The sequence below is a fragment of the Syngnathus leptorhynchus genome, chromosome 15 (assembly GCF_054491065.1).
Source record: "Syngnathus leptorhynchus isolate UIUO chromosome 15, UIUO_Slep, whole genome shotgun sequence".
In the NCBI taxonomy this organism is placed as follows: Eukaryota; Metazoa; Chordata; class Actinopteri; order Syngnathiformes; family Syngnathidae; genus Syngnathus; species Syngnathus leptorhynchus.
Window position 1 is genome coordinate 3,955,001 of NC_141209.1, and position 26,479 is coordinate 3,981,479.

The window sequence follows — 26,479 nt, forward strand, 5'->3', positions numbered from 1 at the left end:
CAAGCATATTATGAAGCTTACAAACTTAATCATGGTCTACCTTTTTCAAATGTTGAAAATCAAGCTTATTCCGAATACTTCGGGTGATAATACATCCAGCAAAATCTCTCCTGATAGAAAGTATACAATAGAGCGAGCGGCCTTGGAAGGCAAGAAGCTTTGCATTCACGTTGTTAACTCGCAGGCCTCGCAGACAGTGCACTGACTCGACATGTTTCTGGCGGGGCGCTTTAAGGCGGATAACGATCCATTCAAGCGGCAAGAATGGAGGATACGAGTAGGAAGCAAGGAGATAAGATATACATGCATTTTTACAATCAAAGATGCTGTGCGTCCTGGAGATCTTTTTCTTTAATTAGAATTTTATTAAGAGTCTTTATATCATCTCGGCTAAGCCACCACGATGAGCTTAATCCTCGTCCGAACAACACACCATCAATCTAGGCTCACGGAAGCACATGGAAGCATGTTGCCAGCGACAGGAGGGAAAAGTGCACAAATGATTGGATTTAGATTAGCGCGGCTCTATTTTAATGGCTTTGAAGTAATACTACAACGCAGCCCAAAGTCGCCTGAGGCTTTTACAACAGTGTGTGTGTGTGTGTGTGTGTGTGTGTGTGTGTGTGTGTGTGTGTGTGTGTGTGTTAGAGAAAGGGAGAGAGAGCGCTATCGCTTTTTTTGTTCTTTGTCTTCTTAACAAGTCATTAAAAATTCCAGTTGTTACTTGTATTATATTTATAGAGGGAACATTTTATCTAGCCATTTGTCCATTTTTCTGAGCAGCTTATCCTAATAAAGGTCACGTTTAATTTTATGTATTTGTCCCCAACAGTGTTAAAAAGAAATCATACACAAAACTATTTATTGATAAAACTTTGACGATTCATGCAATTATTTTTCCAGATGGCATGGACATTTTGAAGGAGTAAGTTAATATTAAAATTATTGTATTTATTTACTATTTCCTTATTTGTTTTTTATTTGATTATATATATATATTTTATGCAAATATACTTTATTTGATCATTCTAACCATTCTCATCTATTTTTCATTCATTTTTACTTTTAGGGTAATACATTTAAAAAAATATTTCCTGAGCTCTTTAAATGCAAACTTTAGATCAGACATGTACACACATTCACACAGGACAATAGGAAACGTATATTATTCCACCAGAAGGTCAGTGAACAAGTGCTCTACGTGCACCGTAAAGGCCATTTGAGTGTCCAACCCATTCTGGTTTCAGATAAGTTACCCAGCTGCCCTCAAAGGTTATTTCATGTGAGTATGAGGAATATAAAAAGTTTTGTAAAAACATCATTCAGCCTGTCTTTATATGTATGCTGCTAGCATAGATGACATTGTTTTAAGAAAATAGTCAATAATGTTTGGTCTGATTAAGTGCTTCTCCCGGACCACGATGGTTGGGAATCACAGGATGTGACAACAGTTGGCCGGAGTCGAAGTGATAAGAGCCGGCATGGTCAATTCCACCGTGGCCTCTTTCTCCCAGGCGGACACGTGCGAGCCGCTAGCAATTATCTCTCCTCACAAATACTCTTTCTTCTCCTACGGGAGTAGAGGGAAGAACGTTTGGCACCATGAAAAGAACATACCATAACCACACTGCAGTGACTTTTATGAGTGGAGTTAGCGGAGCTGAAAAGAACAAAACGAACGGGGTTGAATCTGTAAAAAAAAAAAAAAAGAAAATGAATCAGGGCAACGTGGTGCTGCTTTTAATTGTTGCGCAATGCCCCTCTTCTCTTTGCTGATGCAAGTGATGAGCTCCAATTGACGCAGCTGTCAGCTTATATTAGACGCCTGATGTATTGCAGTGGGCGCATATATATATATATATATATATGAATAAATACACATGCATCGATTTATGAACTGCTACTGATGAAAGGAGCTACATGAATGAAGGTTTGATTGATAGAGATTGTTGCTACATAGACAAAAAGTTCCCGGAAATAACGGCGGGATGCAAATGGCAGAGGCACACAAAGATAGAAAGAAACAGCTGCACTGTGATGAATGCCCTGCGTTCATTCCACAGGAAGCTGGTTCATCTGTCACTACTGATGCAACCCTTCCACTCCAGCTTTTCAGACACACACATGCGTGCTAACACACACACACAGCTGGGCTCGGCAACAAATGCTCCTTTGATGAGTCTTTTTGCAGGCCAAAGGCACTTCCTCTCGATTTTTTGCTCTTTCTCAATAGTCGTCTCAGTCCACGTGTGCAATCAAAGCCCACCACCACCTCCCATAAGTAAGGGCTCTGGACACCCTACGCCAAATCTTCCCAGGTTAAAGGCCTTCACCATCTGCATCTACATTTTTGTAAAACGTTCTTCCGCTTGCAGACTTCTTATAGACGAATCAAAGAAAAATTCCCCAAAATGTCCAACTCCAGAATCCCAATACTTTTGTCTGCGTCATGGATGATGGCTTTAGCATATTTAACTTTTTGTTATTTTTTTCCTTATTAAATTTTGTTTTTATCCATGTACATATATTAAGGTTACCCAATATATTGTTTGAATGAGCATCATCGCAATATTTCTTGTCTTCCTCAAAATAGGAGTGCACCTTGACAGCTAGTAAACAATTCTCCAAATAAGGTGCAAAATGTTGACCTTTGCTTGCTAAATTATTTCAGCAGAACTGAACTTCAACATTTCATTTCCTGCTGGGTCCCGCAAACCAAATGACCTCCGCTGAAAGTCAAATTGTCACCACCGCATTGTGGAAAAACACAAAAACCACACAAAGTCCAGTTGAGCAGTCAGATGAAACACACATTATTCTTTATTGCACACATTTTTTTCCCTTTTTACTTTTTTGGGGGCGGGGGTTGAGCAACAAAAAAAGTTTCAATACATGGTTTATTTACCTCTTCAAAATTCTCAGTCTCCCTGTATTGTCAAAACAACACAAAACAAAATCTACTACACAATTAACAAAAAAACAGATTTTAGTGCACGACTATACTGATAAGGAACTTACAGTAAATATATACCATAATATTCAATCCTATTTTTAAGGCATAACACAGGTGAAAAATAAAATAAAAATCCAGTGGGGCTAATTTTTTTGACAATTTGGTAGGTTTTTTTTTCCGTTTTTTTTGTCGACTGCGACCAACCTGCCGTTGAACTCACTGAAGGAATGTTTGTTAGCCAGAGACAAGGCAAGATGGACAGATGGGAAACGTTAGTAGGTCAAAGAGACACTCAATGCCCTGAGATGCGTTTTTGTCGCAAAGAGACGGACAGCGGCAGTGGAGGCGGCATGTCATTGGCTGACGATCACATACGCTGGTCCAATCAGAGGCACAAAGTTGAAAAACAATCACTTCCTTGTGCGTCATTATTTTGTCATACTCCACAAAAAGAAAAATGAGATAAAAAGAGATAAAATAAGCACTTAAAATATTTGTCAGGGAAAAAAACACTTTTGCGATAGTTTAACGATAAGGCGGGAATATTTTGTGCTTTGGAGGGACATTTTAACACTTGAATGTAACGTGTATTGAATTTTGACTGGACTAAAACAACATTCAAGGTCATGCTTCTGCAAAACAATACACTACTTCCTCAAATATTCTTAAAAATTCAGTGGCGTTAGCATGTTCTCACTTGGAGGATTTTTTTGTGGGTACTTTTATTTTTCCCACATTACAAAAACATCTGTTAGGTTGATTGAAGGCTCCAAATATTCAAAATAGTGCCATGCCATTGGCTGGCAACTAATACAGGCTATAAATTGGACGGACTTGGCTGTCCATTTGAGATGAAGGCACTATTTGAGGAAATGCGGCACCAAAAAAAAACCCCATCAGATTTGTGATTATTGCCACTAATCCAGTCTTGACAGGAGTTCTTAATAATTCACTTAATTTCCTGTGAAGATTCTAACGCTGATGTTCGACGCATTTAATCCCTGTTGTGCGCTTATAGAGGACAAACTGAGCGATCAAGTTTTTTTTTTTTTTGCAAGGATTTAACCCAAAAAGAAAAATGAGGTAACAAAATGCATAGGCGTCCCTGGCAATGATAATAAGGATTAATAATGAAGTTAATCTTTTCCCGTGTGTGTCGTGACAATATGTCGAGCGGCGGAGGAGGAAGAATTATAATGCCAGGGATGACGCAGCAGTAGAATGACACGCTGGCAGTTTGAGACAAGAAAATAAAAACACTTCCACTGGACAATAAATATAAGCTAGCTGGAATCCTTATCGGGAGTTTACTTTGAAAGTAAAAAAAAAAAAAAAAAAAAAAGGCTGTTTTGATCCCAAAGTACTTCATAAACTCTCCCATAATGCGAGTTTGGTTTTAAGCTACGGTGGGTCCTACGAGACATTCACGCTGGATTTTTGTTTACAAACAATTGGAACATCAATTACAGCTTCAGGAGTTGTTTTTGGACATAATGGCAGAAATAATCTATTCCCTATTTGTGTGTGTAAAATATGCAGGACAATATTTTTGTGTAGGATACGTATGCGGACATTTGGAGTGCAATTCGACTCAAGGATGGTTGAATTTCGAAGATTCGTCTCGATTCAGTGGGATTCGATACGGCTCAATTCGAGAGTTGCCATTTTATTTGCAAGATTGACCTTATCTAGCATCAATATCTCCAATTACATACCATTCAATAGGTATCTTGAAATATTTTTAAGTGGAATGATTCGGTTCAATTTGATGCACTTGCATCTTCCAAACTGATTATATGATTCGAATCATTTTTTGTTAACACCCAAGAAACTGCCTTCATGGGTTACTGGGGAAAGTCATGTGCACCCAAATTGATCCTGAAATAGTTTCTTGAAAGCATAATAGGCCTCTTTTGATGTCTTTATAGGCATGAGTTCTTGTGATTTTTTTTTTCTCATGGATATGTCGACCAAATTGGAAGTTCTGGATCCAAATGCTCCGAGATACTACACTACTGACCCTAAGCATTAAGGTATAAACTGTTCTATCAAGAATGCAAAGCGCTCACCGGACAGGAAACAGCTGCAATGCCAACGTATCAAAACTCCCTTTGAATACTTTCATCTTGACCGTTTGAGATTTCGGGCTATGCGGATTTTGTGACTTTTATTGCCGGGAGGCGGAGCTAGTCACCGACCTGCTACCTCGCAGTATTGCGTGAGACACAGAAGGACAACAAAAAACAAGAGTGGTCTTGAGCGGAGACAGCAGCGGTGTTGCTGGCGAGGGCAAAGGTATGAAGAGTGTCAGCAGATTTCGCGTTTCAGCACAGAGGTGAGAAATGCGTGAGTGAGGGACGTGGCGTATCAACTCGTGCACTTTCCAGTTAGATGGTGCTGGTGTCTTTGTGCGTGAAACCTGTTCTCATGCTAGCTTAGTAGGATTTCCAAAGACAAATATTTTTTTACGTAGTAAAATTTCAAATCAATAAAATTTTAGATTAAGGCTTTTTTTGGATGTTGTGTTAGATTTTTGGGGGGGCGGGGGCAGCATTTCACCACAATCATGGGGATGACTAGATAACATTAGAAAATGGCAGGTTTTTTTATTTTCATCAAAGCCAACAGCAAAATACTGAAAAACAATCTAGGACTAAATTATATTTGAGTTCCATGCAATTTTAAATGTCTTCGTCTCGTTTATTTATCTGTTTTACGTTAAGTTACATTTTTCCACTTGCATTCTACTAAATTGCCCCCAAAATGATCACGGGGGCAAAAATATACCGTCAAAACAGGGGTCAAAGAATCGTCCAGTTCGTAAGGTAACACACTATCATTTTGTACAATTTCCTACCAAAAAACCTCATGAGAACACGTTTGTGTGTGCACGTGTTTGTAGCGTCCACGAGTCACCAGTTGTAATTAATTCTGTTAGTCCGTGAACCAGACCGAGTCAATACATTCATGAGACTGGTTAAAAATACAAGACTAAAATATCAGCGCGTTAGTAAAATTCTTACTAAGAATGTTTTATTAAAATAAATGCCAAGAGGTTAATAAGGAGAAAAAAATAACAGCATACACCATGTAAAAACTAAATAGCAAGCATGTAAAATACTTATGACAAGAGAAACTAATAAAAGTAGCTCATGAGTTAAACAAGCTGGGCATGAAAACAAAATATAACACTTCCCGATGTGTAAAAGTGAAAGGGTGGTAAGGAAGGGAGGAGAGTTGGGCGGGGTCATAAAAAAGCACTCAGAAACATGATTAATACACATATAAAATGAGATTAGAAAAATACATTATAAACCTGTAACAATGGCTGTTAATTACATTATTATACATGTATAGTAGGCAGGCCAGAGAGAATACGTCTTGTTTTTGTCCCAACTTTTTCACCACCTGATGATGCACACAATTGCAGCGCGTAACATCGCAGAGGGATTTCTCGTAATACTGTCAAATGCTTTACAGCCATCTCCACTTATATTGCATTTCAAAATTTTCAAAGAATAAGAGTAACACTGAAAATAAAACAATTTCATAGACCTTTTCGGCTCGATGAGAAAGCCATGAACAGAATTGGTAAAAATCATCTTTTTTAAGCGATTTTATATATATATATTTTTTTTTCAATGTCGCAACGGTGATTATTTATCATCAATTCGCGGTTGTTTAATCAAATGCTGCTAAACTTGAACAAATCGTAGATGTATTTTTCTCAGCTCACGATGCATCCAACTGCAGTGCTACTATCGGCGGCGCCGTTTTTTTTTTCTCCCATAGGAAGTACGGCGCACGCAAAAAAACAAAATCAAGGAGCTCAAAGCCTGCTCACACAGCAGAGTAAAGGGCTGTCGAGTAAAAAGAAAAAAAAATGTCAGGAAGACAAAAAAAAACATGGCACATATTTAGCTGAGTCAGCTAATTCAGGTTGCATAGAGTTAACGCGGGCCGCTGACGCCACGCTCCGCTCTGCGCCATCTTGGGTGGGTGCTGGCTTTTCTTTTTTTTACTTCTCGGAAAAACCGACACCACTCTCGATAAGGCACTTTTTGTTTTTATTTGATTCCTTCCTTTTTATTTTAAATAAAACTCTTTCCAGTCAAGTCCAGGCCAACGGCACTTCCTCGCCAACTTTTTTTTATTGTCTTTTTAATCAGATTTTGTATCTGCAAAGTATCAAAAGCTAAAATTGGCAAAAATAGAATTCCTTTTTTCCTCTAGTCCAGCACCCTGTACTGTAAAATTAATTATCAATTGTTTTTTTTTGTTCGCTTCGGTGTACGTATTTTTATATGCAATGGCGTTATGTACATTTTATATATATTTATATACTGTATATATAAGACGTATGTATAAAGCAATTTGAACAGGCAGGCATGGCTTTCACATCCTATTTTTTTTGTTCTTGAGAGAGTTCAACAAAAGAGCTCAGAAGATACGAGAGATGTGACACATTGTGGATGCGCTTGAACGCTGGTGTGACACAAAATGGCCGACGAAAATTGGCAAAAGGTGGCAGGGACCCTTCATCTAAATGATAATCCAAGGAGTTTTTCTAGTATTATTTTGCTCCTCTGGAATAAAAAAATAAAATAAAAATATTCAAAATGCTAACTGACTGGCTTTAAAGGCAGGCACCACAAATTCAAACCTTTCCAAACGTTTTAAAAGATGCATAATGGCAAATATAAAATCATCGGGAAAACCTTTGGCTAAATACGCACACAATACTTTTTTTTTGTCTTTTTGATCACAGCTCAGCAAACTCAATGAGATCTAGTTTGTTCTAAATACATCAGGCACTGTAACGTGGATGTAGTGTGGATGATAAACACCCGACTTTCAATGTAGTAGAAAATAAAAATATTCAAAAAGATAAAAGCGCACACACGCATACGTAAAACCCTTCATCCCAAATTAGGCAGGCCCATCCCCGGCCTTAGCTTTAGCAGCCCGCATCTTTCTTTCATTTAGTAAAACAAAATAATAGTGTGAACAGAAGAAAAAAAAACACAAATTGTAACACCAAAAAAGGCAAAGAAAAAAATGAACGAAAGAAAAGCGCATTGTTTGCGATCGTTACAGCCATGCGGTTTTCAAACAAATCAAGTCAGAAAAAGCTTTTTTTGTTGTTGTTGTTGTTGGGCTGGGCGAGGGTAAAAGGGCAGCACACCCAGAATGTGTCATGATTACAAATTGTAATGACAATTTCAACAAAGTTAAGGTGAGTGTTGACATTCTCTTTCCTTCTGTTTCTTTTTCTTTTGGGGTGGGTGGCTAGTTGTTTTTTTATTTTTTATTTTGTTTTGAGGCGCATTGCCATCTAAAACGGTTGTGACAAAATATTGGGGTGGGGAGGGGCAATGAGGGGGCGGGTGGGTTCTCTGGTTGGCATCTTATTGCTATTTAACATCAGTGCACATGAATGATTAACACCACAAACATCCCACCCGCGGCGTGTGACTGGTGAAGAAAAAGAAAGAGAAAGAATGGGAACGGAACTCAATGAACAGAAGAAAAATGAGTAGTACACAACTCCATGTTGGCGTGAAGTGTTTTTTTTTTTTTTTTGTCGGTGTGTTAGGGTTGGCGCCTCCCTTCTCTTTCTTTCTCTCTCTTTAGCCACTGGGAGAGAGAGGCTAGCAAAAGGCAAATTACCAGTTAACTGATCAGCAGGCAGGCTGGGGGGCGGCTCGTCATTGGGTGAAGGTTCAGAGGTCAGAAGGTTCATGTTAGTTGCCGGTGGCGGCTATAGGTGGTTAGGAACAAAAAAAAACAAACAGAAAAAACAAAGATAGAAGGGTATTAGTGTCAGCAGGAAGAGACTGGAATGACATCATCAATAAAAATGAATGCAATTTTTCTGATGTGTGGACCCCACTCCCACCCAGCGCCACCCAATAAGCAGCGCCCGATGCCCCACAAAACATAGAAGCAAAAGAGATGGACAGACAAACAGAAAATAAACGAGTGTATGAGGCCATGTCCACACGCAAGCGGCAAAATTCTCACGTGTCATTTCCGATGCACGCATTTAAAATGTGTTGATTTGAAGTCATTACGTCACAATGAATGAAACTTTGATTGATGGATATGTGAAGGAACATTTTAATGCACAGCAATAAAGCGCTTCATGTAACACAGCAAGCAGACACCAGCTACCGTTAGCATCAAGCGTTGCTGTTATGAGCAAGGCTAGCTTGCCTTAGAAGAAACTTACTGGTGCCCACAATAAAGGGCCACTGTAAAATGTGCGGTTTTACTAATTTGGGTGCGGCGGAAGAGGGTGGGGGTGGTAGAGCACACTTCCTTCCAAAGTATGCATGTGAACATGGCCCCGGTGTTTTTTTTGTTCTGTGATTAGTGCGATATAAGCTAATGTTATAAGACTAGTGTTAAGAGTGCAATAAAAGCCAATCAACCTTTTTCCGATTTGATCTTTTCCTCTTTATTTAGCAGTATACTTTTATATAATATAAATATACACAAGAACCATAAATACATTTTGATATAAAAAAAATGCTCCAATATAAAATGACAGTACCTCGTGTACAGGTGAAATATTAACGCTATATCTCGCGGTACACTAGAGGGAATGCAAGCGACCTAAAGCTATAGGGTGTCGATGTGACTTTCGTAGAAAAATAAATCCCCCCCCCCCCCCCCCCCCCCCCCCAACAAATGGCTACGTTACTCTCGGGAGCGCAGTGAGGAATTACTTCCTTTGCTCCTTGTGAGGCCAGGAGATGCATTTTAGGTGCCAATCTCCCACTTTGAGGAATGTCTCATATCATTGCCTGCTAAAGTACAACCTGTACTGGCTTCACAGCTGCATGAATCAAAAAGCTGCTAAGATCACTTTTTGCCTGAGCTTTGGAATATACACAGTGTACAAATCCTTTAGTGAAAGGCTCATTTGCAATCGGGAGGCATTTTTAAAAAGGGTTGAACACATTTCCTCATATAAGACACTTTTGTTTTGGTTAGCAACCAAGACTTGAAAAATAAAATGTGCGTGTGTGTGTGTGTGTGTGTGTGTGTGTGTGTGTGTGTGTGTGTGTGTGAAGTGTTGCAGAGGGCACGTAGGCGGTAGTCGTCCTGAGATGGTGAAAAAGAAGGCATCTACTGTATGAAGGGTAAGGCGCTCATTAGGCAATATTATAAAACAAACCCAAAAAAATGTCCATAAATAAATAATGACACTCAATGTAAACCATAAACTAAAGGGTTTTTGGTAGGTCCTCCTATTTAGAAGGAGGTGTTTATTATTGTCACTATTTGAGGAAATGTCCAATTTAGCCCTTTTCAAAAATGTCTTCTGCAAATGAGCTCTTTGTAAGCTAAGGACTGAATGTAAACAAAATGTGCACGCCACAATGCACCATTTAGCTGGTGTGTGGACATATACGGGGTTCGGCTCGGGGCGAGGGGAGAAAACACAAACACATACAATAATACAGACAACACAATAGAGATTCCCATCTAAGGCATCATCATCATCATCACTGAAATGCATCAATTGATAGCAAGAGTGTAGCTAAGAGACTAAACTGACCTCTGTCAGCGGTCACAATCCTTTGGTAAGGATGGACCCGCGTGTCATGCCGTCTCACTTTAGTAGCCATTGCACCTAGATTGTAACAGGTCCACAAGGTTAGAAACCATTCACGTTCAACATTCACATTATTCTTTGAACCGTTAGCATAATGCTGGGATAGTACAAGACAATACGACAAACCGGATAACAGCACATATGCACGTCACATAGCTTCCATAGAAAAGAATACAGTAGAACAAAATAATACACGTATTTTGAGATCGGTTTCAAATATGCATAAGTTAAGTCGTTAAATTCCACAGTGCTCAAGAGTTCTCGGATGGGGCGGCAAAAAAATAAAATAAGGGGGGTAATGGCTGCCGGAGGAATATAATGCGATTTTTTTTCCCGTAGGGGTCCTGAGAGCGGATTTGGAGAAATTTGTCTCCTTATTTTTAGAGGTGGGGAAATCCAATCCAGCTCTGACGGGAATTGAATAGCGCAAGACGCCACCTGCCTCGTGCCGCATGCCTCTTATTCATTCTAACGTTGTCATTTTATCGCAAGCCAATCAACCCGATTTTTGTGTGTCAAATTATGCACAAATACTAAAGTTTAAATATTTTTGGCCCAAAAAGAAGGCAAAACTTTATATTCTCACCATTTTGATTTTGTTATATCATAAATTAGCATGTGCAGGGATTAAAACACATGCAAAATGCATGTAAAGAAATTCAGTGTGGCAGGTCTTGGCAAAACATCTTTGCAGCCACCTACACGTGTCTGAAGCACCAAATGGCCCAACATTTCCCTGCTGTCCAACGGCGGCGAGATAAAGCAGTGGCTGGCGTGCGGCAACGTGTGAGAAAGGCGGTGCGCGCGCCTTCCGCGACGGCCCTCCCGTGTTGCTGAAGGCACCGATCGATAGAGCGAGTAAATAAAATGCACTAAGTCGCTGTAACCCTGCGAGTCAAAGAGAAAGATGCTGCACATGAGTCCCAGAGGCAGGCGCAACATGCAAAGGTTAGCGCTCCACACATCACTAGTGTGTCAAATTAAAGTGAGGGGTGGGCATCCTTGATTTGTCTTTTTTGTTGTTGACATTTGCCATCACTGTTATTAAACGGCTGCGCGTGACTTGTCTCTTTGGTCACGCGTGTCATACGAGGAGGGGCTTTGTAGCGGACCGGACTACCGGTACCGAACGGAGGGGAAGCTCAGGTATTAGCACAAAGCTCAGGTTCATGGGGGGTGAAGCCGGAACAACAAAGGGAGGCCAAGGCGAAGAAGAAAATAAAGGACGACTGGAGGAATTTAATGAACATCCCCAGTGGGAGTGACAGAGGGACTATCTGCAGGCATCAAGGCCTACCAGCAGCACGGAAAAATTATTTCAGAAGCTGCAGAAATCCGAAGGGATCTCCTGCCAGACTGAATCTGCCTCCAGGCCAGTGCATGAAAGGGTTAGAGAGCGGGCTGTGTGTACGCGAGCTTGTTTCTGTCGGGCTGCCTCATTTCAGACTCTGCCTACGTAAACCGTGCCGAGCCGTACCTGGAAGCGCGGAGCGAAACTTAACTGTAAAGTAACCTTCTCGTCAAGAGGCTAGTCAACCCCCCCTTTCTCCCGTTTTGACCTTTCATCAAAATGTCCACATGAGCTACAATAGCTTCACCACCTTGGTTCCTCAGGTGGACACGATGTATTTACCTTTCAAAAAGTCTTGACCGTGGCTCACGGAGGATGTGTCCAGCACCCCGACAGCGGGGTAAAACAAGCCACCCTCCTGGCCGGGGAGGCTAAAGTGGGCCGTCGTGCCCGCCGCGCTCACGCTCCCCCAGGCCCGCTTACCTAGAACCCCGCTGTGCTCGATGGGGTACTCCAGCAGGGAGGTGGGCGCCAGGGCGTAGGGGTAATCGTAAGGTGTGGTGTAGATGAGCCCGCCGTCCGGCGTGGGCGGCACCAGCGTCGGGGTGCCGTTGGACAGCATGGCGGCCATCTGAGGGGGCCGGATGAGGTTCATGAGGGGGGCCCCGGCCGGAGCCTGGGGCCGGAGAGCCTGGGGTGGCAACACCTGACCCGTGGGTGCCGCTATGAGCCGGGGTCCCTGAGCGGCGGCGGCCGCCGCTGCAAGAGAGAACGCAAAGGTGGCTGCCATAAGCGAAGAGAGCGAAGGACAGAAGAGGAAAGAAGACAAGAGAGGACAGACAAGAGGACAAGCCAAGTGGCGTCGACGGTTATCACAGATGAATAGTGAAGGGTGAAAATATAAAAAGAGGAATAGAAGAGAGTTGGCAGGAAGAGAGAGAGGGAGGGGGGGCAAAAGGTCAAATTAGTCCATGCAATGATCATGGTGGTGGACCACAAAGCAAAATAAAATAACCCTTCACACCAAATGCAAAGCATACAGAATCACCTGGCCAGCAGCTAAAACATTTACAGAAAAACGCATGAGTGACGTGAACACCACACACACGTACACACACGTCCCCAAACTGAACCAGCAATTTAACAGAGGTGATAATGATAATTACATACACATTTATTTTTAAAAGTACTTTGATAATAAATAGCAGCTTGCAATATCTCAACATAAATCAGCTTCCAATTTTAGCATTTATTTCTGCAACAAACATGGAGAAAATGCATATGCCGTATTTTTTGGACTATAAGGAGCACTTTCTCAAAAATCGACAGTATGTTTTATAATCCAGTGTGCCTTATAGTCTAAAAAAAACCGGTAAAGAGTGACACAAGCTGAAAGCACATTTTGGGTTATTAGCATGGTTATTTGATTGACGGATGCTTCTTGAGTGAGCGGATGCGTGAACGACATGGCCACATGCAGAGCTTGAGCAAAGTGAGCTCCAGCGACGGGCGCGCTGCAAATTTAAGGAGCAAGTGAGACACCGAGCGATCACGGCTGGAGGAAAAAAGATGGATGGAGAAAGGACGGATGGAGGGGGGAAAGGACAAAATGGAGGTCCTCCAGCTAATCATGATGGAGTGGGTCAACAAATTATTTGGTCAGCTTGAGAGAGGTGTGCACACAAGCCATCTGACTAAACACTGATTCCGTGGCTGCTAATTAATAAGTCGTCAAATGAGTAAACGGTCTTAATTGAATGTGTCGCACGCAGGTAAAAATGTGCGTCCTGTCGAATGTCCATTAGTGGTGTTAATGGTAGTTCACTTACGCGCTTTGATGTTGCTGTCTCGGTATGTGCCGTTGAGAATGGCCAACTCCATCAGCTGGACCTTCTTCAAATTGTCTTCACCCTCCGCCTGTGAAAAAAAGCACATTTTATTTACTTAAAACAAAAAACAAAGGTAAAGCAAAGCATTCACCATGGCAACCATTCATGTGGGCGGTGTTTTAAAAAAGCTGTGTTGACGTAAGCTATTCTCTAGAATAGTTCGGGCAAACAGATGAAGACGAGCTTAATGTTGTAGTACGATTGCATATTCATAAAGCACATCAGAAGGATAATTAGAGTCATTTTCCTGCCTCCCGTTTGCGCGATAACCAGCCTGGCGAACGTCAATTAATTTTGGGATAAATAAATACAAAAGCGCCAACCATTTTCATTAAAATTAAGGGACCCAAATTATTCGCGCAAACTAATTAAGATAGCGCTCCTTCCTCCCCTAAACACCCCTCCCCTCAATTTCCCCCGTCAAGCTGGCGAGCACTCAACAACACTGTTGACACACAACTCTCTGCCAGGTACTATATCTTCATTCGAACACGGGTCAGGGTAAATTACCCGTCAAAATGAAGGCCGGTAGCTGACCCCGGCTCGATGTATTGATCCGTTGCGACTTTGTGAACAAACACATCATTGTGGAAACTTTTTTTTTTCTCAGCCAGAGGATAAGAACAAAAAGTGAAGAGTGTGGTTATGAGCATGTAAACTTGTCACGTCGTCACGGTAACCCCTGACGTGAAAAAGAGAAGAATGAGACAAGCGGGCGGACTTAATTCTCGAACTCGCAAACACTTTGGCAACAGTCTGCTGCTCTATTGAGGCGCTGATAAGGAATAAGAGGAGAAGGAGGGTGAAGAGCTAAGCCTTCCCCCGAGATTCCTCTCGAATGCGGCAACAGCGAGCATGCACAAGGTTAAAGAGCAAAAAAGTGACAGTCTCTCTTGACTAAATATAACGCTGTGAGAAGTTGCACTTTTGTGTTTAGTGGAGTAACACTTCCAATTAACACAAGGAAGACAAGGAAGTTCTCGATACGGGCGACGCCTCGCTAGTTCCCCAGAGGGTGCTACAACTTTTTACGTTCGTTTAGAAGATGAAGCCAAAGACGACGGGATAGGAGCGCTAATGCTATTAGCAGCGACGTGGCGTATATCACTTGAATTGAATTACGATCGAACACGCCACAAAGTTGAGGATGTCGGTTTGGATGTGAATGGCAAAAGAAAAATGGCACCCAAGCAATTGATAATAATGAAATAATGATAATATATAATAATTAATTATAATGAAATATTTCCCTGCATTGCAAAAATAATAATATATGTTGGGTCGTGAGGTATCTAACAATCATAAACTGGGGATCCCTTTATCGAGAGTTAATCACGCTAAGCAGGCATGTCCAATAGATGTTAGCATGGTCATAGTGCTGACTAGGTTTGCTCGTTATCAGCAAACCCCGCCTCCCCTTTGAGGCCCGACCGAGAGTTGCTGTTCGACATGCGTTGTTGACAATAATAACAACCACAGCGCAGTAATTGAACAAGCGTCAGGTCATTGGCTAACAAAGTAAAATCCTCAACCAAGAGCGGCGAGCGCTGCCAAAAATCATTACCAATTACTTTTTGCAACCCTTGAAATGCGCATATTAATTAACTAGGCCAAATAACACCTGAAAGACTGCAAAGTAGACAGCGTTTAATTAAATTTCATTACCTTTGTACAAGAGTAAAGCACAAATTAAGGCAGCTGCTTTTATGTCTCTCGTGTTTTGGTGAGCACAGCGGCAGGTTGGGGCTTGAATTGACGGATTTGAATACTCGAACCGCTCGCGTTATGATGGAATAGTCGGTGGGTTAAACGGGGACAATTTTCTCTGCTTTGCCTAGGTGACTCGACACCAAAGAATGTTTTTTCCAAGCGAAGCTACTTTGACCGCTGCAAAAGTTCAACTTTTTTTTCCAGATGTCTTTTTAACGTTATTCCATGAAAGCTCAGTGAGTACACCTGCCAGCAGCGCAAGTGTTGGAGTTTGCTCGAGACAGAAAAGATGACAGCTCGGCAATGTCTGCAGACGCGATGTGGGGGTCGGGATAATACCGAGCGGAGTGGAGTCGGATCGTTTAAAATCATGTAGTGTTGCGAACGCTTTCCGACCGCAGAGGCCGCTTGGATCAATGTTTGATGAACACCATCAGGGAGCACAGTTTAACACTTTAATCTTCCCACAATTAAGAGGCTCTTCTTCAACAGCTATAAAACATTCACGCCAAAAGGAGAGCATCGTCTGTAATGATCTGCGAGCGGGGATCCCCCCCCAGAGAGTAGCCGGAACTAGCGAGACTAGCCAGATTAGAAGAGGAAGTTATCCATTCGGATTCCTAACCTGCACACATGTATGGATGTACAAGCAACATTCACCCGTCTCTCTCCTGTCCATCAGTGATGAGAGGGGGGGAGGAGGGGGGATGCCACTCAATAAACCGGCTCTATCCACGAGAATCAGATTCAATCAATGAGGCCTATTTGTGCGATCAGCAGAGCGGTAAAAGCTATCAGGGAGGATAGCAAGACACGGGGAGGGAGAGGAAGAAGAGGAGCGAAGTGAAGGTAGACAGCGGTGTGATGAGATAAAGTAGGTTAGCCATGTCCCACTGCCTTCCTGACAACCTTGCAATGAGGTCACCACGTGCATGCTAAATTGTGAATGCTTTGAGACACTGGGAGCTTGAGTGAATGTGTAAAAACAAATTATTGTTGTGCTGTGGTGACAATGGTGTCTCACGTGATGGCACCAGAAGCAACATTAATCTTTTTAATTATGACTTATTAAATGAAATCATACATGTATGATGACGTGCAACATGTTTACCTGTACTTTTTGTCACAAGGGAAAAAAAATATTGGCGGACCGTTGGCAATAATTTGTGACCTTGAATGAACCCAGACAAAAAATATCAGACTTATCTGTATCTGCGCAACATGATACTTGACCAAAAACAATACAATGAAATCAAATTTAAAATCACCAAATGCAACAGATGGGTTATCTGTCTATTAAAAAAAAAAGACCAGCACTCTAAAACACTCGAGAGCAAGGATGCAAGGAAGGGGTATTTCCTCAGCCGCTCTATTTGCCGACACAGCTCGGAGAAATTAAATAACAGGTAGGCAGGAAAAACTGTGAGAAAGTATAAATGATGGAGGAGACAATGCAGGTGGAGAGGGATGGTACCCGGAGAGAGTACGAGACAACGCGGCGAAAACCAATTTGTCTCCTCCCCGGTGGGCCGACATCGGCGACGTCTCGCTTTCCATCACTGGCCTCACTGCCAGTCACTGCAAATGCGCACGCACTTGACCGCATGCACATAATCTTGGACCTGAGCAAGGGCAGAGGTCAGCCTCTCCGAACGGGCGCAATTACCTCCGAGGTAAACACAGTATGCCTCCCGGGATAGATGGTGAGGTGGAATGTGGGAATGAACGGGGAGGGGCCACCCTACGGGGAGGGAGGAGCGGATGACTTCATGTGTTGCCGAAAGGGTGGAAGCGGTAGCGACGGCAGCTGTTTTTACTCCCGTCGTGTATACACGCAGCCCTGTTAGCCATTTCTATTTGGTCGATTCCCAAACTAACATCTGGAGGAAAATGATTACTTCAAGCCAGCACAGTGCCAAGATGACTAATCAACAATTCCACACTCGACAGGAAAAGCGGCGCGCTAAAGGGGGAGGAAGGAAGAAAATGAGCACTTGTAATGAGCCTCAAAACATTTCAACACCAAAGTAAACAAAACGACAAAGCTAATCAATTTGAGGCGACTGAAGCAAACTGTCTCAGGGTAGACACAAAAACTGGAAGTCTTTTTTTCTAAACTTGGACGGAAACCAAAGTACAAAAGATGAATGTCAACAAGGCTGTATTAAGAAATCAAGGCTTTGGTTTATGATGGCCTCGATGGAACCTGAATTTAAATTTGGCCAATTTATTTGACTTGAAAATATCCACCTTTTTTATGTCCCGTACGTAGCTCAACTTCCTTTTTTGACAACCGACTTGAGTCAATCAATAGTCTGTTCCTCCAACTACAAATTGCCTTCATGTCTTCAAAACACAATTAACCAACAACCTAATTCAGCCAGCCCACAAAATTCTTCATTGTATTAAAACTAAATGTTTGACTCTATTAGCTCGCGTTGAACCAATCACACCCACAGATGAATAGCTACAAGCATCTGGGGGGATTACCGTCTTGTTCAAGGACATTTCAACACACAGATTAGCAAACAACATGCGTTATCGCATGTCGCTGACATGTGTTCCCATCACACTAAAGGGGACAAGATTCACCAGGAGAACATGGCTGGAAGGCCGACAGAATTATTTGTTTCCCAAGTGTCGCGATCTCTGGCAAATCTCGGTCGTGACTCGATGCAAAGCCTCTTGATTTCCCCTTCACACCTTTAGCTCACTGGCGCAGTCTGAGACAGCTCCGTTAGCCACGGGCTCCATTAGTCATGCTAAACCGCCAACACCCTTGCTCATTAGCATAGACGCAAACTTGACTCAAGTCAGATTATTACAAACACTTTGCACCTGCTCCTCCCCATTACAGTCAATCAAACGGCTTAGGGAAGTACAGTCAAAATTTCAGAGTTAACGTTCGTGCTAACACTTCACTTCCAGCTACATAACAAAGATTTTTTAACATAAAGCAGGGAATTCTGAGTGATGTTGTTTATTCTCAAAGCGGGCTGGCATTTCATGTAACATAACAGCATTAAGAGAGGATTAAAGTCCACATAACTAACCTTGAAAAAAAATATAGAGAGATTTACCAGCACGATTATTCCAGCTTGTGGAACTGCATCGGTTTTTGACAGATGATATAGCGGACTAAGTGCACGAAGGATGATGCGCTTGTAAACAGTGTGTTGTACAAGCCGAAAAGCAAGCAGTTGTCCCTTGTCTCTTGTTCCCAGTTGACCCCTTCCAGCCCTTCTGCCAAATTTGTACCCTCGTGAGCTCCCTGATTCTTTCCCTCCTCTCCATTCGCATTTATCCCCGATTCGACCGGGCTGCCAGACGGTGTATTGTTCTGTCACTCGCGATCCTTTAATGCCCTCCAATCGAGCGGCGAATATCTTGAGGGGATTTGGCTAGGGATGATTTGGCGGGGAGCTTTAAATACTGGCAGAGGATTTGCATCAGATTCCGAGATCCTGACTCAGAGATGATCACCGCAGCTTTAGCAAAGGACAGAAATGAAAAGTACCTCTGGCGAGAAGCGGGACTCTAATAGGGAACCTTCCTGGTCCTCTACTGTCAATTCCAGAAATTAAGTATTGGCTACTAATTTAAGTGCTGCCTTTGATAACTTGATAATTTTACATTTTTCTGAGGCCATCGGTGTTGTTAACAAACATGGAGAAGAATGGGGTTTGGAAACTTAAGGAGCTAGCAGGAGCTAGCAGGATCTGAATTCTATCAGGAGACTTTAGGTCATCCGGTGCTAAGCTCCCCGCAATCCTATTTCTTTGCGTGAACACTGGTAAACACGGTTACTGGGGATGCAGAGATCAAAGTACGCTTGCATGTGTGTGTTTACACATTGCAGATGTTAAACTTGCCTTCCCAAAACAAGCTACCCTGAAAGGACATCTGCTGCCGTGTCTTTCGTGATGCGTGGTTTTAATTGAAACGATGGACAATGGAGCCACAGGCTTTTAGATTTATGCACACTCAGCATTTTGGTGACTGTCTGTAAAAGGGATTAGGAGGACTTTCAAAGTGAAGCAGAGATTGGCCAGGGGGGCTCGCAGGGTTTTCTCTCATGACCAAAGGAGGACCAAGCCAGATTAAAACAGCAAAGTCTTGTTACCAGCTTCCTTGAACTGACTATTGCATTGGGCCACTTGAGGAGCCATCTGAAGGACAACCAGGCCAGGTGGATTAAGATTTTTTTTTTTTTTAAAACAATGATGGAACGCACCTTTGTGGTTGGGGGCTAAGAGATCGAGTGAGTGTGTGAAGAGAAATTGACAGGACAGTGCTGCAGGCGAAGATAATTTAGCCACTGGTGCTAAGGACTTGTGTACATAGAGCACGTGTTCACTTGAGGGAATGGTAGCAGGCTTGAAAATTTGAGTGAACCAAATGGAAAAAGAAGCACGACTAATTCCCGGGCAGACGTGATGGGAAAGATGAATTTGCTACCCGATGAAAGTTGAAGGGAAAACAAAGAGCGAGATGTACATAGAAAGCAGAGAGGCTAAAAGTACTCCAATTTTGTGGACGGGGTTATCTCCGCAGGGGTGCTGGTCCTTAAGGGCGGGAGCCACCTGTCTGCCTCTCAGGAGGCCATTAAATTTTGATACAAGCGGGGATGGGCAGATGGAGAGTGTGGTGGGAGGAAATAGCAGGAAGATTCCTTCAGCCAAGACCAGATCAAGTCCCTCCTGTTGGATGTGGGCTGGCAATGACGGTATTGGCGTATTCAAACGCGTTTATAGTTGGTAGTATGTTTTTTACCTTTATTAAAGGCTGGCTAAGTACGAACCAAAAATGCAATTTTAGGCATAGGTCATTATTGGATTACTGGCAAACTAACTATCAACATTGTGGAAGCTGCAGTTGAAGATCCTCAGACTGATACAGTTCAAAGATTTAAAATTTGGGATTAAAATATTCAGTGTGCAGTGTGATAAAAGAAGCTGAATATAAACTTTTTGTGACACAGGGATGAGATTGTGGTCTCTTTCTCTGTTTTATTACACAGTGGTTAACTTAAGGCTTTAAAGTAGTGAAAGCTTGAGCCTGGAACAAATTCTCACATTCCCTATGGGAACATTTGTTGTGAGCGACAACCACTTGGAGCTTCCATTTCTGGCCAATCTTGTGGTGTCTAACACTCTGTACTTCGCTCTATTGCTCGCCTCATACATACACGTACCACCTCAAATATGAAAGCTGCATAAATGAGCTACGTCGTGCCGGTAAAACAATTACACACATGGTGACTACGCCTTGGTGAGCAAGTAAGGAGGAACTGCATCTTATGGAGAGGTCGAGCAGTCGAGAAGGCAAATTAAAAGCGTGATTAACACACACACACACACACACACACACACACACACACACACACACACACACACACACACACACACACACACACACACACACACACACACACACACACACACACACACACACACACACACACACACACACACACACACACACACACACACACACACACACACACACACACACGTGTATAGTGTGCTGCAACGTAATGTAATGCGCCAGGCCCGTTTCTATCGAGGGAGGTGCAAATCACCTTAGGTTAATATGATCTGGCGCAACTCTTTTATTAGCCTGATGAAGGTAATAGTAGTCTGGAGGGAAGTACGATGCCAAGTAGGCAGAAAAGACCAACCCACAACGACAAGTTCTTTGTATTCATTAAAGTGGGATATTAAAAGGGAATGGAATATGTTCTATATTACTGTAATGAACAACGGGAAACACAAAAAGTTGCCGATGTAGTTTAGCCTCCTTAGCAAGGCTATACCAGAGGATCCTTCTGAACATAAATTGTTTACATTTGGGCAGATTTGATTGATAAGGTTAACAACTTGCTGCTAATTGATTCGATTCATTGCATTTGAAGAAACATACCGGCAAATGTGTATATATAGCCTAGCCTAACTTTCATTAAATTGCATCCTGTTGAGCGGGAAAACCTTTTCCGAGGATTTCCCATCATCATTTATCATCGAGGAAGCCTAGCTGTTGACGGGAGATCAATTACATCGTAGTGTACGAAATAGCATCTTCAAATTGAGGTGGGGGATAAGCAAAAGCTAAAGCTTGAATGTTTTTCACTTCCTTCTTATGGTTATTGCACAAATATCATACATGAGGAACATTGAGAGTAAATAAAGGAAAATGACAGTGATGGCTTGAACCTAAGAAAGTAAACCTCATTAACTGTAGAGCTACACATGGATGGATACGGCCAGATGGTGTTCCGTACTCATTTGTCATCCACGGCTGACAGAGAAGGAGGAGGAGAAGAAGATTTGAAAGCGAATAAAGACAAAACACGTGATTAGCGAAGAGGAATATTCAGTGCGGACTTCATTCACCCCGCATTATTTACTTCCTGACACCGTGTCTGCGATGCAAGGAATTCTGTAAAAAGTACAACTGAAGCGAACGTATTTTTATGCCATAAACCGAGACGATCCTGTGAATTGAAACACGTGAAATTCTAAACGAGGCTTATTTATCTTCACGGCGTAACAATTTAATTTGTCATGGACCAAAATATGCCGCGCTGTGAAATTGTCTCCAGGGCAACATGTTTATATTTACATTTGGGATTTACTCTCTGTTCCTTTACAAAGCGAATTATATGCTTTATTCGTCGTGTCTACATTAGACGTGAACATAATGCAAGTGCCCAATGGTGCACACTGATTATTTCAATATATTATTAAAAATATCCTTTTTATTTTAAATTTCCTGAAAGATTTAAAGATGCAATGATGATTTTAGTGAGCTACTCGCCTAAGCTACACAATTAAGGGGATAGTGACAGATATTCAAGTTACAATATCCTTTCAGCTTGTGAAGTCTGAACATGATTAAAGTCTGAAAATGAAAACTCCACACAGGAAGGCCAAATGGGAATCCGTAAAATCACAACTGTGAGTGCACTGGCTCACCATTTTGCCTCGAGCTACCATTAGATCAAATTTAGGTGTAAGGTAGTGCCTCACTCTAGACTTGGACTGTTGTTTTATACAAGCGTGTGACTGGAGGTTACCCAAAGTGCAGTGTGCCTCAACTAAAGACTCTAGTGTTGAGCTCCGCAATTTTGTCTAGTGTGTGTGTGTGTGTGTGTGTGTGTGTGTGTGTGTGTATGTGTGTGTGTGTGTGTGTGTGTGTGTGTGTGTGTGTGTGTGTTTGTGTGCGCATGTATGTGGATGCAGGTTGAGGGTGTAGCACAGGCAGGATCAACAGAGGAAATCCACACTTGAAAGAGAAGCCCTATCAAGCTCTCCCGGGCATCTCCCGACTGCCCACCTCTGTCTCTGTCATCTTGCAGACGTTATCTTGACTCCAAGTTTATGCGGGGAGGGAGGTTCAAAAGGTCACGGGACCGTAGTTAAAGACGGAAGCACTAACATCCAACAGATTTTTTTTTTTTTAAACTTGTAGCTATCACAGGTGTTTAGATTCATATTTTTTACTGATTGATCCTGTTGATTAAAAAATGAACACAAGTTGTGAGGTGAATATATTTTATGTCAAAATGGAGTCGCCATTCTCAGGTTATACAGTTATATCTGTAACCTTTAGTGTGTATGGCTTTTGTAGAAGATGTTGGAAAGAGCAAATGTGAAAGTGGCCATAAATGAACTCACCGGTTAATACGATACTAGCAAATGGTGGGCTTTATGGCACATGCCAACAATGATAAATAACCGATTGTAGGCGTGCTGTCATTGCAAATATTACACTTTATTTTTCTTGAGTGTGAAATGATGCCAAGCGGACTTCTTTTATATATATATATATATATATATATATATATATATATATATATATATATATATATATATATATATATATATATGCCTCCTGGCATTGCTACACTGGCTGATCAGTTTACATTGGGTGTTTAAAAATGACAACTCCATGGCTAATGTCCCTTCTATCCTCCCTGGGTGCAATGTTAACACCTCTTTAAAGGGTACACAAGGATTGACATTTCTTTGAGATTCAATCTTAATTTATGGCTGAAGCAGCATTTTTTGTACAAAGGGAAAACAGGAGGCTAATGTAATTTTTTGTTGTTCCCTAAAGCTTTTTCACTGAAAGGGAATAAAAGCACGACCTCATTTTGTTTCCTGTGTGATTTTCCTAAAGGGGAATTTTTACAGCACCAGATGTGAGGAAGATGCCCTTCATTAGTACAATGCCCATGCACCAAAAGCCGCACTTCAATTCATTTCGGCGGAAAAAGGGCCGTTGCTGCCAGCCAGCAGTGCGGACCACCCATCCACCCACTCGTGATGCGTGTCAACTGACACGACAAAAATGTGCTAACCCCCCCGGGGGAGTTCTAGCGGAGATAAAACGTGCCGAGCGAACATAGACATAGGGGGCGCATAGAAACACTTTTTCTAGTTTAATAAAAAAAAAAACTTTAGTCCCAGTGTGTCGTCATGTGAAATAAAAGTAAATCATATTACTTGAATATAGATTTATCTGATGGGTTTAGTATTTGGGTAAAGCTAGAATGACTCAGAGTGGTCAACTGTCACCATCGAGGATGGCTTCATGCTTGGGTTTGTGGGGACTCACACACACATTTGATAGTGTTCACGCACAACAATGTTCAACTGTGTCAACATCTTGTGTGTGCATACACGCTGAAGAAACAAAACAAGTGCCTAAAGAAATAACGGGCGGCCAGGATGCAGACAAGCAGTCCTGACAAGAAAAAGCACATGAGGTGATTTCCAGGCTGGCGGGGCGATGGAAAGGCGATAAAAACCAACACTGCGGACACCACGACAGAGAACAATAGTCGTGGCAGGCCCTTGTAAAGTAATTTTTTTTTAGGTTTCTAGAAAATCCACATATCTTCACCGCATAGATCGCATCCTGGCACTGGCTCACCCCCAACTTTCCGAGACCAGCAAGCCTCTCTGTGCCGCCACCTGATGCGAAATCTGAGCCTTCAGCTGCCCCGTCCACCTGGTCACGGCAGTCAACATGGAAAACACTCGCCGCTCGCCAGAATGGCGGCGGCAGCCAACGGGGGAAGCGGAGATGGAATGTGGCAGTCACAGTGGGTGACTGCCGCGAGCGTCCCCCCCTCCCCTTTCTCAGTACTCGGCCAAGCTGTTCATGTGGTCTATGTAGGCTCGCGGCCGGGATGCTAACAGTGAGCGGTGTGCCATATGTACTTGTGTTGTTCAGACCAAGATGGCCAAGAATAGGAGGCGGGTCACGTAGGACTTATATCACCTTGTTGCGGATGTTTCTTGAACTTAACAGAAAAAAAACAGAACTGTACTTACAGCTGGTACGAGGAGCTTCTTCACCTCCTCCAAAGCTCTCTTCATTTTGATCTCGGCTCTGGTCTGAGTGTCTTCCACTGCGATGAGAACATGAAGGTCCTCATTGAGGTGCTCCCAGTTTGGCTTTCCTTTGTTCTGCTCCTCCTGGAGAAAGAAGATAGACACATGAGCGAATGTGACAGCGTGGGCGCGGCGCCTCCTAACGCATCAGAGGACGACGTGGTCCTTGTGAAGAGAGGCGGGATGACAGGAGGGCTCTTATAGTCAGCCATTAAGGGTTTGCTTTGAAGCGACATCCTTCTTTAGTGGAACACACACTTAACAGAGGGCGTGGGGGGTGTGCCCCATAGCAATTAACACCAAAATGGGGTGAGATTTGATAGACAGATGGAAGTACAAAAAAAATAATAATTGTGCGTCATAATTGTTTGATGCAGAGCAAAGTAAATTTAGAAACAAGTCATACACTGTATTACTTGGCGGCTTTGTAAAATTCATACACGGTCTAGAATGGTCGTATCTCGCCCACTCGACCTAAAATTGCCGCAATTATCGCCCCAATCAATCCAAAGCGGCATTGTCGATCACAGCCGTTTTTCACTTTTGTGTTCCCCACAATGCATTGTGGCGAGGGTGGCGTCCCGCGGCGGACCTGATGTGATTTCAATGGAGTCGCGGAGCGCCAAGGAGAGGTAGTCGGAGACGAGTGCCACCCACCCGCTTTCTACTCCACGGAGAGCTGTTGCCATGGCGCTGCTCTTTACCACGCACGTACAGAAAAGTTCAATATTCCACTCTCGTTTTCCCTTTTTCCACATGGGGGTGGGTCTTGCACTCAGGCCATTATTCCACCATGGCTGTTTGCTTGTGGAGCATTAGGGGACCCAGACTGCAAGGAAACTCGGCATATTCAAGATGGGACACAAGCAGGGCGGTTCAACTTCGAATACTACGGCCACTCTTCTCCACAAATCTTGAGTGCTTTTCGGAGTGTAATTGTCAAATAAGGTGAGGTCAAAGTGTGCTTTCTGACAGAAAGTGACGAATATGAGGTTGGTCGGTTCGAAGCGGAATCCCTTAGGAGATGCTTTGCACCAGGTGGCGACCTCCATGTTTGAGTCTTGCGACGCTATCTCAAGCAAAGTTTAGTCCAACAATGGCTTTGTCTTGCGCTACTAAACGCAACGGTTTGACTATAAACAGTATTTTTATTTAGAGTCAAATAGCTGCTCTAAATAGAGGCTAAATGTCAAACAGCTGCAGTAGCGAGCTGAAGGGTACGCGGAAGGACAACAGGCCAGGCAGCAACGTTCGGAAAGCAAAATATACTTTACCAAGACTCCACTTCACAAAAAAAGTCCCACAGGTATTACAAAGTGAAGAAAATAAGGATTTTTAAGACACTTCATTAGAGTAAATATTAAATCATAAAATCAACTGCTATTTTACCATACTGCTATTTCTGATGTAATGATTAATAGCAACTTATTAGTCTAGCTGACTCCCCCTCAGGGCAGGTTCTTAAGGACATGGCTGGCAACAACAAACTAGGAAAGACTACAAGAGAGTGTGGCAATGATAGCGACACAAGCGTCCTCTGAAGAATTGGTGTGCGACGCGTTCTGTCTGAACAAATGCGTTCGCGAGGAAAAAGGTTGTGAGAGGCTTTTA

At 42.6% G+C, this 26,479-nt stretch overlaps 1 protein-coding gene across 4 annotated transcripts in view; it reads right to left on the reverse strand.

The window, feature by feature from the left end:
• Positions 1-2,789: 2,789 nt before the first annotated feature.
• Positions 2,790-26,479, reverse strand: part of qkia (QKI, KH domain containing, RNA binding a) — a 47,922-nt gene continuing 24,232 nt past the window's right edge. The window contains exons 4-8 of one of the 4 annotated variants that reach the window (XM_085932127.1): positions 24,809-24,952; positions 13,698-13,785; positions 12,211-12,651; positions 10,521-10,595; positions 2,790-8,714 (exon numbers count right to left, since the gene is read on the reverse strand). In XM_085932127.1, coding sequence (XP_085788253.1) covers positions 8,698-8,714; positions 10,521-10,595; positions 12,211-12,651; positions 13,698-13,785; positions 24,809-24,952 — 765 coding nt within the window. In that variant the 3' untranslated portion in view covers positions 2,790-8,697. Of the gene's footprint in view, positions 8,715-10,308; positions 10,596-12,210; positions 12,652-13,697; positions 13,786-24,808; positions 24,953-26,479 lie in introns of those variants that run through there. The other 3 variants (XM_085932129.1, XM_085932126.1, XM_085932128.1) reach the window with 3 other exon arrangements.